Below are 17,801 nucleotides of genomic sequence, written 5' to 3'. Positions count from 1 at the left end.
ATGCCTCGATGTGGGATGAGTATTTGGTGTCACAGAATGTTGCGTCTGTCGGTCGGGTTGTCACGGTGCGGCCAGTTGATCGAGCCCGCAGTGTGATCTTGATGCCTCGATGTGGGATGAGTATTTGGTGTCACAGAATGTTGCGTCTGTCGGTCGGGTTGTCACGGTGCGGCCAGTTGATCGAGCCCGCAGTGTGATCTTGATGCCTCGATGTGGGATGAGTATTTGGTGTCACAGAATGTTGCGTCTGTCGGTCGGGTTGTCACGGTGCGGCCAGTTGATCGAGCCCGCAGTGTGATCTTGATGCCTCGATGTGGGATGAGTATTTGGTGTCACAGAATGTTGCGTCTGTCGGTCGGGTTGTCACGGTGCGGCCAGTTGATCGAGCCCGCAGTGTGATCTTGATGCCTCGATGTGGGATGAGTATTTGGTGTCACAGAATGTTGCGTCTGTCGGTCGGGTTGTCACGGTGCGGCCAGTTGATCGAGCCCGCAGTGTGATCTTGATGCCTCGATGTGGGATGAGTATTTGGTGTCACAGAATGTTGCGTCTGTCGGTCGGGTTGTCACGGTGCGGCCAGTTGATCGAGCCCGCAGTGTGATCTTGATGCCTCGATGTGGGATGAGTATTTGGTGTCACAGAATGTTGCGTCTGTCGGTCGGGTTGTCACGGTGCGGCCAGTTGATCGAGCCCGCAGTGTGATCTTGATGCCTCGATGTGGGATGAGTATTTGGTGTCACAGAATGTTGCGTCTGTCGGTCGGGTTGTCACGGTGCGGCCAGTTGATCGAGCCCGCAGTGTGATCTTGATGCCTCGATGTGGGATGAGTATTTGGTGTCACAGAATGTTGCGTCTGTCGGTCGGGTTGTCACGGTGCGGCCAGTTGATCGAGCCCGCAGTGTGATCTTGATGCCTCGATGTGGGATGAGTATTTGGTGTCACAGAATGTTGCGTCTGTCGGTCGGGTTGTCACGGTGCGGCCAGTTGATCGAGCCCGCAGTGTGATCTTGATGCCTCGATGTGGGATGAGTATTTGGTGTCACAGAATGTTGCGTCTGTCGGTCGGGTTGTCACGGTGCGGCCAGTTGATCGAGCCCGCAGTGTGATCTTGATGCCTCGATGTGGGATGAGTATTTGGTGTCACAGAATGTTGCGTCTGTCGGTCGGGTTGTCACGGTGCGGCCAGTTGATCGAGCCCGCAGTGTGATCTTGATGCCTCGATGTGGGATGAGTATTTGGTGTCACAGAATGTTGCGTCTGTCGGTCGGGTTGTCACGGTGCGGCCAGTTGATCGAGCCCGCAGTGTGATCTTGATGCCTCGATGTGGGATGAGTATTTGGTGTCACAGAATGTTGCGTCTGTCGGTCGGGTTGTCACGGTGCGGCCAGTTGATCGAGCCCGCAGTGTGATCTTGATGCCTCGATGTGGGATGAGTATTTGGTGTCACAGAATGTTGCGTCTGTCGGTCGGGTTGTCACGGTGCGGCCAGTTGATCGAGCCCGCAGTGTGATCTTGATGCCTCGATGTGGGATGAGTATTTGGTGTCACAGAATGTTGCGTCTGTCGGTCGGGTTGTCACGGTGCGGCCAGTTGATCGAGCCCGCAGTGTGATCTTGATGCCTCGATGTGGGATGAGTATTTGGTGTCACAGAATGTTGCGTCTGTCGGTCGGGTTGTCACGGTGCGGCCAGTTGATCGAGCCCGCAGTGTGATCTTGATGCCTCGATGTGGGATGAGTATTTGGTGTCACAGAATGTTGCGTCTGTCGGTCGGGTTGTCACGGTGCGGCCAGTTGATCGAGCCCGCAGTGTGATCTTGATGCCTCGATGTGGGATGAGTATTTGGTGTCACAGAATGTTGCGTCTGTCGGTCGGGTTGTCACGGTGCGGCCAGTTGATCGAGCCCGCAGTGTGATCTTGATGCCTCGATGTGGGATGAGTATTTGGTGTCACAGAATGTTGCGTCTGTCGGTCGGGTTGTCACGGTGCGGCCAGTTGATCGAGCCCGCAGTGTGATCTTGATGCCTCGATGTGGGATGAGTATTTGGTGTCACAGAATGTTGCGTCTGTCGGTCGGGTTGTCACGGTGCGGCCAGTTGATCGAGCCCGCAGTGTGATCTTGATGCCTCGATGTGGGATGAGTATTTGGTGTCACAGAATGTTGCGTCTGTCGGTCGGGTTGTCACGGTGCGGCCAGTTGATCGAGCCCGCAGTGTGATCTTGATGCCTCGATGTGGGATGAGTATTTGGTGTCACAGAATGTTGCGTCTGTCGGTCGGGTTGTCACGGTGCGGCCAGTTGATCGAGCCCGCAGTGTGATCTTGATGCCTCGATGTGGGATGAGTATTTGGTGTCACAGAATGTTGCGTCTGTCGGTCGGGTTGTCACGGTGCGGCCAGTTGATCGAGCCCGCAGTGTGATCTTGATGCCTCGATGATCGTAATAACTTGGCACCGAGGATTTGAGTAATGTCATTTCGTTTTGTATGATTCTGTTGCTGGTTCAATAAATAAAAATAAAATAAATAGGTACGTATAAGGTTTAACGATGTGCAAAATCGTTTACGTTCGCAGACAAGAGTAGTAGGAATGCTGTGCGCTTGTGTGTGTGTGTGTGTGTGTAAATGAGTTGCATACATACACGCGACTCACCTACCAACTCGTATGCAACCAAATTGTATGTGACACATACGAGTACCTCCTACAATACAGTACAGTAAGAGTATTGGAGAGAGTAAGAGAGAGTACCTACAATCTACACAAACGGCTCGGCACATCGCGGTTCTAGCGACAAACTTAAATATAATTAAGTATATTCCTATCATTATTTAAATTGTAAGTAGGTATGCGTAAAGTACCTCATTATGGATGCACCAGCACGTAGTAGGTAGGTATGTATAAACTAGTCACTTTCGACGCGGAAACGTACACGTTAGTAGTTAAGTAGGCATAAACTATGCAAAGGTGTTTATTTGTCCGCCTCATTGAGGGGGTCTAATCGCAGTGCGCTCCATACAAACGTAGTTTGACTCTCGTTTGTATACTAACCGATCAAACTACATTTTTACGGAAATCTGGCAACTACCTCGCTCGAACCTGAACCATAGACAGATATTAGTTTCTAAAACATGTCTACAAAATTTCATTGACTTTAGTTGAGTTTAAACGAGAATGAAACTACTTTTGTATGGAGCGAGGGACAAAGAGGCCTCTGTCGAGTGGAGAGCCGATCCGTGTTGTTCTGAAAGCATCGCACTTGCGGAGAAAGTGTCGACAACAACACAACAAACTGCCGCCGCCGCGCCGCCGTGGGAATGTGGCACACTTCGGAACTAAGGGAAGGGAACTTCGGAACACTAGAAACGCCTTACATGCTATTATGTGAAACAGATAGCGCAGGTAATGTGGAAACTCATACACGCATACCAGCGCTGCCTGCCATATCTTAGCACCTTTGGACACTGACGGTCATTCCTGTTTACCTACGTACACAAACCGTGCTATGGTGGCATTGCAATCCATATATCTCTGGCTGTTCGGCACAGAATGCTTTATAGGGTTCAATATTAATATTCAATACTAGTGCTAAAATATAATAAGTACCTACTAGTGTTAAATACTTACTACGAATTCGGCGACAGTCGCTTCAGTTCTACAAATAACATTCATACCTAGGTACTTAGGTAGGTATAATCTTCAAAGTAAACTGATCGAAGCCCCAACATTACGCTGCACTGACATCCGCACAAAGCTAACGCTGCACTGACATCCGCACAAAGCTAACGCTGCACTGACATCCGCACAAAGCTAACGCTGCACTGACATCCGCACAAAGCTAACGCTGCACTGACATCCGCACAAAGCTAACGCTGCACTGACATCCGCACAAAGCTAACGCTGCACTGACATCCGCACAAAGCTAACGCTGCACTGACATCCGCACAAAGCTAACGCTGCACTGACATCCGCACAAAGCTAACGCTGCACTGACATCCGCACAAAGCTAACGCTGCACTGACATCCGCACAAAGCTAACGCTGCACTGACATCCGCACAAAGCTAACGCTGCACTGACATCCGCACAAAGCTAACGCTGCACTGACATCCGCACAAAGCTAACGCTGCACTGACATCCGCACAAAGCTAACGCTGCACTGACATCCGCACAAAGCTAACGCTGCACTGACATCCGCACAAAGCTAACGCTGCACTGACGTCCGCACAAAGCTAACGCTGCACTGACATCCGCACAAAGCTAACGCTGCACTGACGTCCGCACAAAGCTAACGCTGCACTGACATCCGCACAAAGCTAACGCTGCACTGACATCCGCACAAAGCTAACGCTGCACTGACATCCGCACAAAGCTAACGCTGCACTGACATCCGCACAAAGCTAACGCTGCACTGACATCCGCACAAAGCTAACGCTGCACTGACATCCGCACAAAGCTAACGCTGCACTGACATCCGCACAAAGCTAACGCTGCACTGACATCCGCACAAAGCTAACGCTGCACTGACATCCGCACAAAGCTAACGCTGCACTGACATCCGCACAAAGCTAACGCTGCACTGACATCCGCACAAAGCTAACGCTGCACTGACATCCGCACAAAGCTAACGCTGCACTGACATCCGCACAAAGCTAACGCTGCACTGACATCCGCACAAAGCTAACGCTGCACTGACATCCGCACAAAGCTAACGCTGCACTGACATCCGCACAAAGCTAACGCTGCACTGACATCCGCACAAAGCTAACGCTGCACTGACATCCGCACAAAGCTAACGCTGCACTGACGTCCGCACAAAGCTAACGCTGCACTGACATCCGCACAAAGCTAACGCTGCACTGACATCCGCACAAAGCTAACGCTGCACTGACATCCGCACAAAGCTAACGCTGCACTGACATCCGCACAAAGCTAACGCTGCACTGACATCCGCACAAAGCTAACGCTGCACTGACATCCGCACAAAGCTAACGCTGCACTGACATCCGCACAAAGCTAACGCTGCACTGACATCCGCACAAAGCTAACGCTGCACTGACATCCGCACAAAGGATTTGAATCCCATCCACTCCATCGTGCCACTTGCGCTACAACATCGTGATCATTGTAATGTGACAATCACACCGTCCGTGCTAGTCCCCCGGTGCGCGGTCGGTGCGGTCGGTGCGGTCGGTGCGGAAACTCAGCAAGTAGGTTAGATAGGTGCGCCCTTGTAACGGTAAAGTGAAACGCTCGCACAATACAGTTCACACGTCGTACTCTCTTCCTACACTAACGTGTTCGCACTTCGCACCTACCACCTGCCACCTGCCACCTGCCACCTGCCAGCGGGAACCACCACGTGTGACCCTCTGCAGCACCAAATTACCAGCTGTAGCGCAAATGTCGCTGTGTAAAGTGCTGGGTATGCCTGCCGCCTGCTCCACTGGCTTGTATGTGTTGGCAACACCACGTTTCAAGTCCGGTGTTGGTTGCTACGTGTGCGGTCGTGACGTCACCGCCCCTCCGAGGCGACGAGAGGCGACCGGCGACGCGTCACGCGGGACGACACTTTCAGTTTAGAATCCAAGCAAGCAACAGTTGAATGAATATACGGGTTGATTTAGTAATTTGAGAGTTTAATTGTTAACATATGGTTCCGAAACTTAAGCTCTCAAGCAGGAAGCGACCACCTAACCGCAGTTACAAGGGAAATGCTCAAGACAACCTGGAACATCACTCCGCACACCGAGGAGCTGGAGGTTGTCCACAAAGAGAGACAACTCCGCCCACCATCATGCTGAGGAAATTCCATTCGTTTGGACAGTCTCGCAATCCGACGTACGGACGGACGTGGACGCAGGACCAACGGCTATACGTGCTTTTCGAAGCACGGAGATGTAAAACCATCAAATAACTCCGGATTGCGACTAAGAATTTCGTAGTCGGAAGTGGAAGGCAGAAATAGGGGGAAGTATGAGGAGAGGGAGGAAGTGAGGGGAGGGGGGGAGGTGTAGGGTGAGCCCAGGAGAAGTAGAAGGTGGGGAAGAGGAGATATATGATGGGGGAGGTGAGGGGAGATAGGAGGGCTCGGTGATGGAAGGTGAGAAAAGAAGGTGAGTTTGATCTCCCTTCACCTCCCCCACATCTACTCAACCTCCCCCCACCTGCCTGACTTCCCCTATCTCCCCCTTCTTCCCCTGATTCCCCATCTCCCCTATCCACCCATCGATCTCAATCTCCCCCTGCTTCCCCATCGATTCCTACCCCCCCCTACCTTCTTCCACCCCCCCCCCCCCCCCTTAATCAAACTCCACCTACTTCCCCCACTTACCCCCATCAACCCTTGCTTCTCCCATCTCTTCCCACACCTCCCTTTGCCTTCCCCCATCACCCCTACATTTACCCCATCTCTCTCAATCTCCCTCCTAGTACTAGCATTTCCCTAATTCCCCCAACCCTAATTTAAATCAGTCGCTAATAAATAATTCTCTTTGTCAGATATATTTTTAATGGAAAGATACCCACAATCATATAAACAAGTTCCTATGTTTCTATGATTAGTCGCCAACATAATATTTTTGGAATCTGTAGTTAGTATTTCAAGCAACCGCCGCCGCGCCGCGTTAAATACGACCCACTAACATTTCGTATCGATTGTTGCAGGTATCACTAGAGAAGAAGACAATTCCCCAGCTCCCACCATGCGCGGGGGTACTTGTTGGTGAGAGCGTGCGAGCGGGATGGCGCTACGCAGCGCGGCGGGTGCGAGGGGGAGGGCGTCGGACGCCACGGCCGCGCGGGCGCTGGACGAGTTCGACACGCTCGCGGGGCTGAGGAGGAGCGCCTACGTGCTGGAGCACCTGGCCACCTTCACCGTCACCCGGGAGACCGGCATCGTGTACCCGGCGGACGGCATGCGGAGACTGCTGCAGCTGGAGAAGACTAATGGTAACTCTTACTTGATAATCTTCTCTCTCTGTGTTGCATTCCTAAGCTCCTCTACACGTCAGCATTCCTGATGAGGAATAAGACTTCGTTTCTTTCCTTCTATTTTTCCTTCCCTGAGAGGCTTTCTTTCCCTTCATCTGAGGGAAAGAAAGCCTTGATGCCTCGCTGATATGCTTGAGGAGGAGTGAGGAGTACAATTTCGATGGTTAGATTCAATCTTGGTAAATTTTTTTTAACGATTCAAAAGCACTTGTAAAAGTTAGATAAACTCAAAAAGGCACAAGTAATAAATAAACTCAATCTCCTTTTCAGGAATATGGAGCCAGAAAATGCAGCTGTGTTTAGAGGAGCAGTGGGTCCTTGTGATGGACTACGAGACTGGGGTGAGTTGCCCGTTCTATTCAACAATGTACTCGAAGAACATAAAACTTTGATCTCTATTTTGCTCACATCTATATAATTGGAGAGATCCCTCATGATCCCTCCCTAGACCGCAGAGTGAGACACAACTAAAATATCATGCCGGAATCTTACAACGAAGAAGTAGGGTGTCAAATAGCTGAACGAGGCGCAAGGACTGCTGTCTGTTCCCGAGATCCTAACAATGGGTTGCTCCCGCGTCCTTGCCTTCTGCTCTCGTGCTTCTGCGACCGAGCAGGGCTTTGAGTTAATATTATACCTATCATCCATATTCGACCATCTCCGAACCATTGTAATCGCCGCTAACTATAAACCCTTGCTTTCCTGGCTGGAATTATAGTAGCTTCCTCAGGGTGTACGATGTGTTCCTGGATGGATGGATGCAAGAACTTTTGCCCTTTTCCTGAAGGTATTTTTGGTAATGTTGCAGTCAATAATGGAGCGCTTTCCCGCGTCGTGGGTGCACTCGCCCACCGCCTTCACGTCGCCCGAGCCGGCCGAGCTGTACAACAACGTGCTGGCCTTCGTGGTGGGCGCGCCCGAGGGCGGCGGCGGCTCGCCCGGCGCGCGCCGCGAGCTGCACATCTTCCAGTGCCACGACGTGGGCGCGCAGACGCTCGTCGAGGAGCTAAACGCGCTCAAGTGAGTTCCCTCTCCCTCCGCTTCGTGGTGGGCGCGCCCGAGGGCGGCGGCGGCTCGCCCGGCGCGCGCCGCGAGCTGCACATCTTCCAGTGCCACGACGTGGGCGCGCAGACGCTCGTCGAGGAGCTAAACGCGCTCAAGTGAGTTCCCTCTCCCTCCGCTTCGTGGTGGGCGCGCCCGAGGGCGGCGGCGGCTCGCCCGGCGCGCGCCGCGAGCTGCACATCTTCCAGTGCCACGACGTGGGCGCGCAGACGCTCGTCGAGGAGCTAAACGCGCTCAAGTGAGTTCCCTCTCCCTCCGCTTTGTGGTGGGCGCGCCCGAGGGCGGCGGTGGCTCGCCCGGCGCGCGCCGCGAGCTGCACATCTTCCAGTGCCACGACGTGGGCGCGCAGACGCTCGTCGAGGAGCTAAACGCGCTCAAGTGAGTTCCCTCTCCCTCCGCTTCGTGGTGAGCGCGCCCGAGGGCGGCGGCGGCTCGCCCGGCGCGCGCCGCGAGCTGCACATCTTCCAGTGCCACGACGTGGGCGCGCAGATACTCGTCGAGGAGCTCAACGCCCTTAAGTGAGTACACTCTCACTCTGCCTCGGTAATCTTCGAGTTATTATCTCAAAATTCCTCAGTACCTACCTGGTGCTTGGTGTGAGATTCCACATCGCACCAACGTTCATGGGATTTGAGCACCCACACAATTCAGCGTTAAAGCAAAATGGATGTGGACAACTTGAAAGCGTTCATCTACAGTTAGACGCTCCAAGCGGAAACCTCGTCAAATTAAAATCAGTGGTACTGAATTTTTGACTTTAAATATGAAGTGCATTAGGCACATAGAGTTTGAGACTCGTCGGGAAAACCAATAAAACAGGAATAAAAACATCAGAAATCAGAATGTAGCACTGAAAAGAGTGAAACTTTAAATTTCGCCGCACTTTGTCTCAAGTCAAAGGAAATGTTTGCGCAACAACCCTGCTGCTGGGTGTCACGATGTTTTGGCACCGAATGTTGGCCCCTACGACATCGGAAGCCTTGAGCTCGTCCCCTTATGCTGTGTCTACCACGAGCGGCCATCACTTGTACACTAAATTAGCTACAGTAGTCAGTAATAGAAACAGAAAGGATTTTTAATTAAATAAATTCAACGATAGCTTTTGGACCGTCTATTGAATCTACCCACAGTTTAGCTCATAGTCTCATGCCCATTATATTATGTTATCATTGCCTTGCGCTGAGTTCAATGCAATAATGGCCAGTTTGATGCTAGGGGCCTGAGCAGCATGTAACTCTGTAACATTGCGGACTACAAACAAGATACTGAAGCAACCGATCCCTCCTACTACCTATTCCTGATAGGTATTTATTAAGCGCTTAATCTTATCGATAGAAAGATGGCCTCGCGGCTCGCGAAGATCTGATCAGGTACTCAGTAGTCCACCAGCTGGCCACACGAGAGGGGCGCTGGTAGTGTGTCGTCCGATGGCACGTCCGACGAAGCCTTCCTGTTCCTTTGCCAGTTTCGGTTAACACTCGATGCACAGACTGACTTCAGGCACACATCAGGGACGCAAGTGGCAAACCATAACCTAACACGTAGATATTCATAGTGTCTTACCGTTACTTAACATCATCATCCTATAATAGTCCACAGCTGGACTAGAGCCCTCTCCCGACGGGTTTAGTCCAGCAGATAAATAGAAGTTGTTGCAGCACTCGAGCTGCCCTGAATCACAGGAAGTACGAAGAAGAAAGCGTGTTGGAGAAACTCAACAAAATGCTTAGTTTTTCAGATTAAATCCTGGAACTTTGTCCGTCAGAAGTATTAGATTATATTTGGTTCATCAGCGATTCTATGGTGATAGATGTCTCGCTACGAACCGTTCTACATTCTAGCAGGCGCCGCGCATGGCCAAGTTGTAGTTGTATGCGCTGGCTGTAGGAACAGTTACCAAATGTGCTGTGTTTGTGCAGAGGGGTCGGCGGCGGAGGCTCGGAGGGCGGCCGCGACTTCGTGATCGAGCGCGAGCGGGAGAGGGAGCGGGAGAGTGACACGGAGAGACCGAGGCGGCAGGTAATAGCTCTTTATCACTTTCTTAATCCCGTCAAATTTGCTTGATGCCTAAAAATTTTTTACCAAGGGCAGGATCATTTCCGTGGGCGCCTTGAGCAATGATCATGCCCAATCTTAGTGAGAATGTTTACCAACGGCCTTACCACTTCTACAAACTGCAATTTCGTAATCTTTGGAACTGAAGTTGTGCTGACCTCCAATACTTTTGAACTTTTGCTGAATATAATAATGGATGACAAAAATATCTTAAACGACACCATTGTTATGAAAAATCAGCAAAGTTCCGTCGCGTGACGCGTCGCATTCACATCAGCAATGTTTCGTCGCGTGACGCGTCGCACTCACATCAGCAATGTTCCGTCGCGTGACGCGTCGCACTCACATCAGCAAAGTTCCGTCGCGTGACGCGTCGCACTTGTGAGATTTGATAAAAAGAAGAGTTAAAACAGTGGGCTTTAATAGCGATGATTAATAAAAGTTAATGATTACTAATGAAAGTTATCATCTATCAATTATTAAAAAATGTAGGTAGTTGTAAATTTTGTCAGGTAAGGCCAATATTAAGTTATTAAAATCAAGCAGAGCATCTGCTGTATTATTTCAAAGTAAGAATCCTAATCATCTAAACAGGCTTCTAATAATTAGAAGCTAACAACCTAATGTTTACTTTTATCTCAATGTCTAAAATAATTAATTAGCAAAAGAGGGTAGGTAATAAATACAGAAGTAAAACCAACTAAGTCGAATAATAATTAATCATTTATTGAAAGATCTTTAATACTTTAATCTTTATAGACCTATCTGTATTTTGTTGTATTTCTCAGCATAGGTCTATTTCATATTAAAATGAATCTACCACCCGTTTCCAAAGGTGTTTCGTTGTGGAGAAGAAATGGGCAAAGAAACTCCACAACACACATCTTTTAAAGCATTACAACATTCCATAATACATAACATAATATCTAAACATATTTGGTACATGGTTATAATAAATAAGGCAAACCGGATTACCATACATTACAATTTACAATAAAATATAAGAATACTTAACTTTTAGTAACTCGCCGCCCTGTGTTCACTCTGGAGTCAAGAACTTCACCATTAGAATTATTGTCCAATTTACTGCATCAAAATAATAACTAAATGGAACATAGAATTGTTAATAGTTTATCCGTTTCATAATAGATGGCGTTACCAGTACGATCGTTCACGCTAAAGTACCGGACCAGTGTAATAGTATACAAGTGCAAAGCTATTTCGAATAAATGCCCATACGTTCGGGGTTGAATGCTTATCATTTTCCCACGGCTATCAGTGTCCTGAAAAAGGTCCTTCAAAGTCGGAGCGTTTTTTGACCAATATTGGTACATTGTCATAAAGTATTCTTATTGTTTTATGTTTACTAAGTGGATTATAGTGACAGCTGTAAAATTGACACTGGCAAACCATCAGCAGTGACAGCCGACATTTGAGAGAAGTTATGACAGCTGTCAAATAGAAGTGACAGCTGTCGTTCGCACAAAGGCAGCGGTGACGGGATCCGGTGGCGCCACCAGTGGAAATACCGGACAACAAGCGGAAATTTCAATTGAGTGAAGTGGACAAAGTAGTAAAGTGCTAACTGTGAGTAAACCAAGTTAACTTAGAAAATTAATGCATGACTTGTGAAATTTCAAAGTGTTAGCTAGGACTTAGTATAATTCGCTAAAAAGCAACCAGACGGGGAACCTATGCCCAAATTTGCCTTGAGATTTAGAGTTTCAAACACTTAGAAAAATAATTGGACTTAGCATAAAGTCAGAAGCAGTGGTTAACACTTACATACTAAATTGAATCTGAACGGCAAAAGGAGCGCTAAGTAAAAGTGAAGATGGAATCTGATTTAAGGATTATGCAAGATTTAAAAAATCAAATAGAAAGAGGAAGAATCAATTTTAAAAAATCACCTAAAGAGCGAATCACAGAGTCATACATCATGGCAAGAATAGAAGGATTAGAGGAGATAGTCAAACGATTTTCGAACAAGCATGAGAGCATAGTTTCCAGTTATGATATGAAGGATTTGAAAGAAAGTTACTTCAAAAGTGATGTCTTCAGTGTAGGTTATGAAAGTTATTTAGACTATAAGAGCGAGTTGAAGTCTTTGTTGAGTTCACCAAGTGTAAACACTACAAACCTCGACTGTTCTTCCTGTAACGCGCCTAAAATGCCTGTTGTTCGGTTACCGAAAATCTCGCTACCTTTATTTAGCGGGAATTATGCCGAATGGTCGTCATTTAAAGATCTTTTCGTATCTTTAGTGCATAACAACTCTGCTTTAGATGACGTCCAACGCTTACATTATTTGAAAACTCAACTCAAAGAAGAAGCGGAACAGTTAATAAAACATATTCCTATAACGCAAGCAAATTACACAAAATGTTGGGACTTATTGCAGAATAGGTATAACAATAAGCGGTTTATCTCAAATTGTGTACTTAAACGGTTATTCAATCAACGGGTGATGACTAGTGAATCCTCTAACGGTCTTAAGGACCTCCTTGATACCACATCCGATTGCATGCACGAGTTGTCCAATTTAGGTATTAAGGTAGAATCTTGGGACATTATCATAATATTTATTGTAAGCCTGAAGTTGGACGGTGAGACTCGGAAACAGTGGGAATTACATGTTAACAGTTTAAGCAATGAATTACCCACTTTTACTCAATTAAAAGATTTTTTGGAATGTCGATTTCGAGCTCTAGAATTCGTAGAGCCAGTTAAATTTAAAACTAAAACTACCCCTTATACGTCTAATAATTCAAAATCCTTACATGCCATTTCAGAAGTAACTTGTCCGCACTGCACTGAAAACCACAAATTATTTTCATGTCACAAATTTAACAACGAAGACGTATCCCGTCGCCAGGAAATCGTGAAGTCATTAGGACTTTGTGTTAACTGCCTAGGTATTAATCACACAGTAAAAACTTGCCGTGTACCAACAACCTGCCGTATTTGCAAAAATAGGCACCATACTCTTCTCCATAGAAAAGCCACGGAAGCGCCGGAGACTGATGAAGATGATGAGCAAACCTAAGAAGGTGAAGAAGAAGTTTATCCAACGAATGAGGCCAATAATATTGCTTCTCATTTTGCAATGGGACAATTACGCAGCCAAATCTTATTGCCTACTGCTTTAGTTAAGGTCGAGTCCCAAAATAATCATCCACATGTAATGAGAGCTCTAGTAGACCAAGGATCTCAAGCCTCCTTTATCTCAGAAGCAGCTGTCCAACTTTTACGTTTAGATAAGATCGCTGAAAAAAGTTGCGTGTCAGGGCTAGGTGGGGGTCACCATAACATAGTTTCTAAACACGTAGTGATGGTCAATATGCAGCCACTTCATGACCCAGCCCATAAGTTGGAGATAAAGGCTCATGTATTAAACAAGATCACCTCACTTTTACCTGAAAGAAAATTTGTTCTGCCATATTGGGCAGATTTAAACCAACTTGTACTAGCTGATCCGCAGTATAATGTCTCTAATGAAATAGACATTTTATTAGGTGCAGATGTTTATAGCAGTATTCTGAAACAAGGGTTAATAAAACATCCTAAAGAATCAATAATTGCGCAGGATACTTACCTCGGATGGATACTCTCGGGTCAGGTAGGTGGCGAGGAGAATCCAAAACGTCACAACAGAATTTTGAACATGCATGTCACGCTAGAATCCAAACCTAATTGGATGCGTAAAACCATCTCAAAAGAAAACAGAAAGAAGAAGTGTGCTGAAAATAAAACAGTTAAAAATCATCTTAATGCACCTAGAAGTAGAGAGCAGCCTAGTCGTTACGTCGAAGAAGTACCTTTCCGTATTTCTACTAACACTGTCGAGAGATGTGGACATAATAGCCGAACCAACAAAGTCAAACTCAGTGAAGCCGATCGCAGTGCTAATGATGTGGCGCTCAATGAACCTCTGATGGATGGGCTTACATTACGACCAGAGCTTCGGTACATAATTATGCGCTTGCACGTTTTCCTCATATGCCTTACTGCATGCAGTATCAGAATGTATAGGCAAATCAAAGTTGCATTGAAACACCTAGACTATCAAAGCTCAGGGTTACTCGACAATAACTATTCTGAAATTAAAGACTGTAGATGGTCAAGAGTCACATTCGGACGATTACGTGAATCATATTTAGCAGGCAAGGTTCTGCAGAACATCACAAAGAATTCCAGTGTCTTTATTCGAGCTGTAGACAGAGCCAAACAAGATGTCTCCATGCACCTTAGGGCCGGTTGTCAATCTGAAACTGACACAATTAAAGATTATGAACATTTAAATTCTTTACTAGGAAAAGAAGTATTCATATTGCAAAAATGGTCAAGTAATAAGTTATAATCAGTAGAAGCGTTAAAAGGAAACAAAGGAAGGGAACTGGAAATAAAGGAAGATGATAGTTTAGGACTTACCTGGAACCGCCGGTCTGATGAATACAATTATACGATGAAGTTGCTCGATGAATCAGCTGCACCTGAAACTAAAACCAAAATTAGTATTTTCATAATTTGGTGTTTATATAATTTTATAGTTTGGATCGCCAAGTGTACTATAATAACTCCAAAGGGTTTACAGCCGAAATTGTGTTTGACTGAGCTTGATGGTGGTAACAATGTCCTAAAGGGACTCTTAGAAAAATGGTATCGCTATAAAATCCAATTAACTAAATTGGTTCATCTCCATAGAACTTGCTGGCTTTACGGATCAGATGGGAATAACTATGTGGAATCACCCGAACTTACCAATTCATTTAACATGCTGTACGCTGCAATTGTGTCTCTGAGATTTGTCTCTTTGAATGGCAATGTACAATCTTACCTGTTTATCGAAGCCTCTGAAACCTTAAAAATAATGACTAACTTAAATGCACGGATCAAGTCCGTCCTGTGTTATCTAACTAAGAAATCATTTGTTAGCTTGTCTCACCTCACAAGTCACCGCAAATGAAGTAAAATAGTTACTTTCAATCTGTATCCTAAAGCATCAATCTTAGTCATTCAGTAAAGCTATTATCAAGTTCTAAAGATTCAAACTGATCCCAAGAACAGCAAATCAATCGCCCTTAATCCCTTTCTGGACAAAAGAGGAATATTGCGAATCGGTGAATCGTTGTTAACGACACGATTATACCTAAGTAAAAACAAGCCCAAATGAGTAGGTTGCGTCCATGGCAATTTACGCAAATGATACTTATCTCTCAGTTTCAGTAGTACTTGACGTACAAGTCGATTAGCGAGTATTATATTCAAGAGTACAAGTGAAACGTGAAACCATTGGAGTTGCAAATGGATGTGGTTTGAGTGCAAAGGGACAACTTACCCTCTACTGAATGAAATTACGGCAGGGTAGTAGACGTCCATGCCGGGAAGATAAAATTAAGCCTGTGGTCACTTGTGTTTTCGTTATAAAGATTCCTTAATTATTCAACGTCCAACTTCAAGCTTCGTATCATCCCGGTAATTTCTCACAATGATGAATTGCATGTATAGTTTTTAAGAAATCTGCTTTTGTAATGTTTAATTTTAATCAATTGAGAAGTTTTTGTATGTTTAGATAGTTCCAAAATTTGTTGGTGTTTGGTAATAGGCTTTTTGTGATTAAAACGACCATCAGTGATTATTCTTATATATTTTGATCGTATATAGCATATTTAGATTAAATGTTATTGTTTACACATAATTAAGATAGATTAGAGGTTAAAGATGAAGAAGTCAATTTAAGTCATGATTTTCTTTGATCTTTGTGAAGTTAAATTACTAATTGCAGGGTGGAAGTTGTTTAGCTTAGTTTATGCTTGTTCCTTCCTTAAGCAAGTAATGTTTTATTTAATTTACTCATATTTTGAAGGACTATTTAGTCCTTGGCGGGCGGTATGTCCAATTTACTGCATCAAAATAATAACTAATTAATGGAACATAGAATTGTTAATAGTTTATCCGTTTCATAATAGATGGCGTTACCAGTACGATCGTTCACGCTAAAGTACCGGACCAGTGTAATAGTATATAAGTGCAAAGCTATTTCGAATAAATGCCCATACGTTCGGGGTTGAATGCTTATCATTTTCCCACGGCTATCAGTGTCCTGAACAATTATATCAAGAGACTGTGTCCCTCTCGTCGGTGTAGCGTGGTTTTATAACCTCTCCATCGTAAAACAAATCGGCGGGCCACTGTCACATGATATTTTTCGTAATTATTTATGTGATACCAACCATACCAACATTAAGATTGTTGACATTATTATTACTTTACTTAAATAATATTATTTGCAACATGTATTGACGGTTTACCTATTATTGTATTACTACATTAATTAATGACATAATATAATTGATGATTTACATTACAATAAGATACTATCAAATCATAACCTTTCGAGTCGGGTAACATTGACGTTGTATCCTGTCGCGGCATAACGATTCTGTTCAAAATATTACTACAAATATTTATTTTAGACTCCAAGTTTATGATTAGGTAAATTTTAGCATAATATTCATGGCTATATTTTAATCGTGATATGACACACTCACATCAGCAAAGTTCCGTCGCGTGACGCGTCGCACTCACATCAGCAATGTTCCGTCGCGTGACGCGTCGCACTCACATCAGCAATGTTCCATCGCGTGACGCGTCGCACTCACATCAGCAATGTTCCGTCGCGTGACGCGTCGCACTCACATCAGCAATGTTCCATCGCGTGACGCGTCGCACTCACATCAGCAATGTTCCGTCGCGTGACGCGTCGCACTCACATCAGCAATGTTCCGTCGCGTGACGCGTCGCACTCACATCAGCAATGTTCCATCGCGTGACGCGTCGCACTCACATCAGCAATGTTCCGTCGCGTGACGCGTCGCACTCACATCAGCAATGTTCCGTCGCGTGACGCGTCGCACTCACATCAGCAATGTTCCATCGCGTGACGCGTCGCACTCACATCAGCAATGTTCCGTCGCGTGACGCGTCGCACTCACATCAGCAATGTTCCGTCGCGTGACGCGTCGCACTCACATCAGCAATGTTCCGTCGCGTGACGCGTCGCACTCACATCAGCAATGTTCCGTCGCGTGACGCGTCGCACTCACATCAGCAAAGTTCCGTCGCGTGACGCGTCGCACTCACATCAGCAATGTTCCGTCGCGTGACGCGTCGCACTCACATCAGCAATGTTCCGTCGCGTGACGCGTCGCACTCACATCAGCAATGTTCCGTCGCGTGACGCGTCGCACTCACATCAGCAATGTTCCGTCGCGTGACGCGTCGCACTCACATCAGCAATGTTCCGTCGCGTGACGCGTCGCACTCACATCAGCAATGTTCCATCGCGTGACGCGTCGCACTCACATCAGCAATGTTCCGTCGCGTGACGCGTCGCACTCACATCAGCAATGTTCCGTCGCGTGACGCGTCGCACTCACATCAGCAATGTTCCGTCGCGTGACGCGTCGCACTCACATCAGCAATGTTCCGTCGCGTGACGCGTCGCACTCACATCAGCAATGTTCCGTCGCGTGACGCGTCGCACTCAAATCAGCAATGTTCCGTCGCGTGACGCGTCGCACTCACATCAGCAATGTTCTGTCGCGTGACGCGTCGCACTCACATCGGTTAACTACAGTTAAAACTGTAGAAAATATTAAAATGTAGTTTAGAATCTTCCTGCGTTGTTCCCTCATA

General features: G+C 46.5%; 1 protein-coding gene across 1 annotated transcript in view; it reads left to right on the top strand.

The window, feature by feature from the left end:
• LOC117993090 (epidermal growth factor receptor kinase substrate 8-like protein 1) overlaps positions 1-17,801 on the top strand; it is a 61,642-nt gene that overhangs the window by 21,102 nt on the left and 22,739 nt on the right. The window contains exons 2-5 of the mRNA XM_034980821.2: positions 6,660-6,944; positions 7,257-7,327; positions 7,795-8,006; positions 9,968-10,067. Of these exons, the coding sequence (XP_034836712.1) occupies positions 6,737-6,944; positions 7,257-7,327; positions 7,795-8,006; positions 9,968-10,067 (591 nt within the window). The 5' untranslated portion in view covers positions 6,660-6,736. The remainder of the gene's footprint in view (positions 1-6,659; positions 6,945-7,256; positions 7,328-7,794; positions 8,007-9,967; positions 10,068-17,801) is intronic.

The sequence above is a fragment of the Maniola hyperantus genome, chromosome 23 (genome assembly GCF_902806685.2).
Source record: "Maniola hyperantus chromosome 23, iAphHyp1.2, whole genome shotgun sequence".
NCBI classification, from domain to species: domain Eukaryota; kingdom Metazoa; phylum Arthropoda; class Insecta; order Lepidoptera; family Nymphalidae; genus Maniola; species Maniola hyperantus.
Note: the sequence above shows the minus strand (reverse complement) of the source record. Positions and strands in the feature narration are given on the sequence as shown.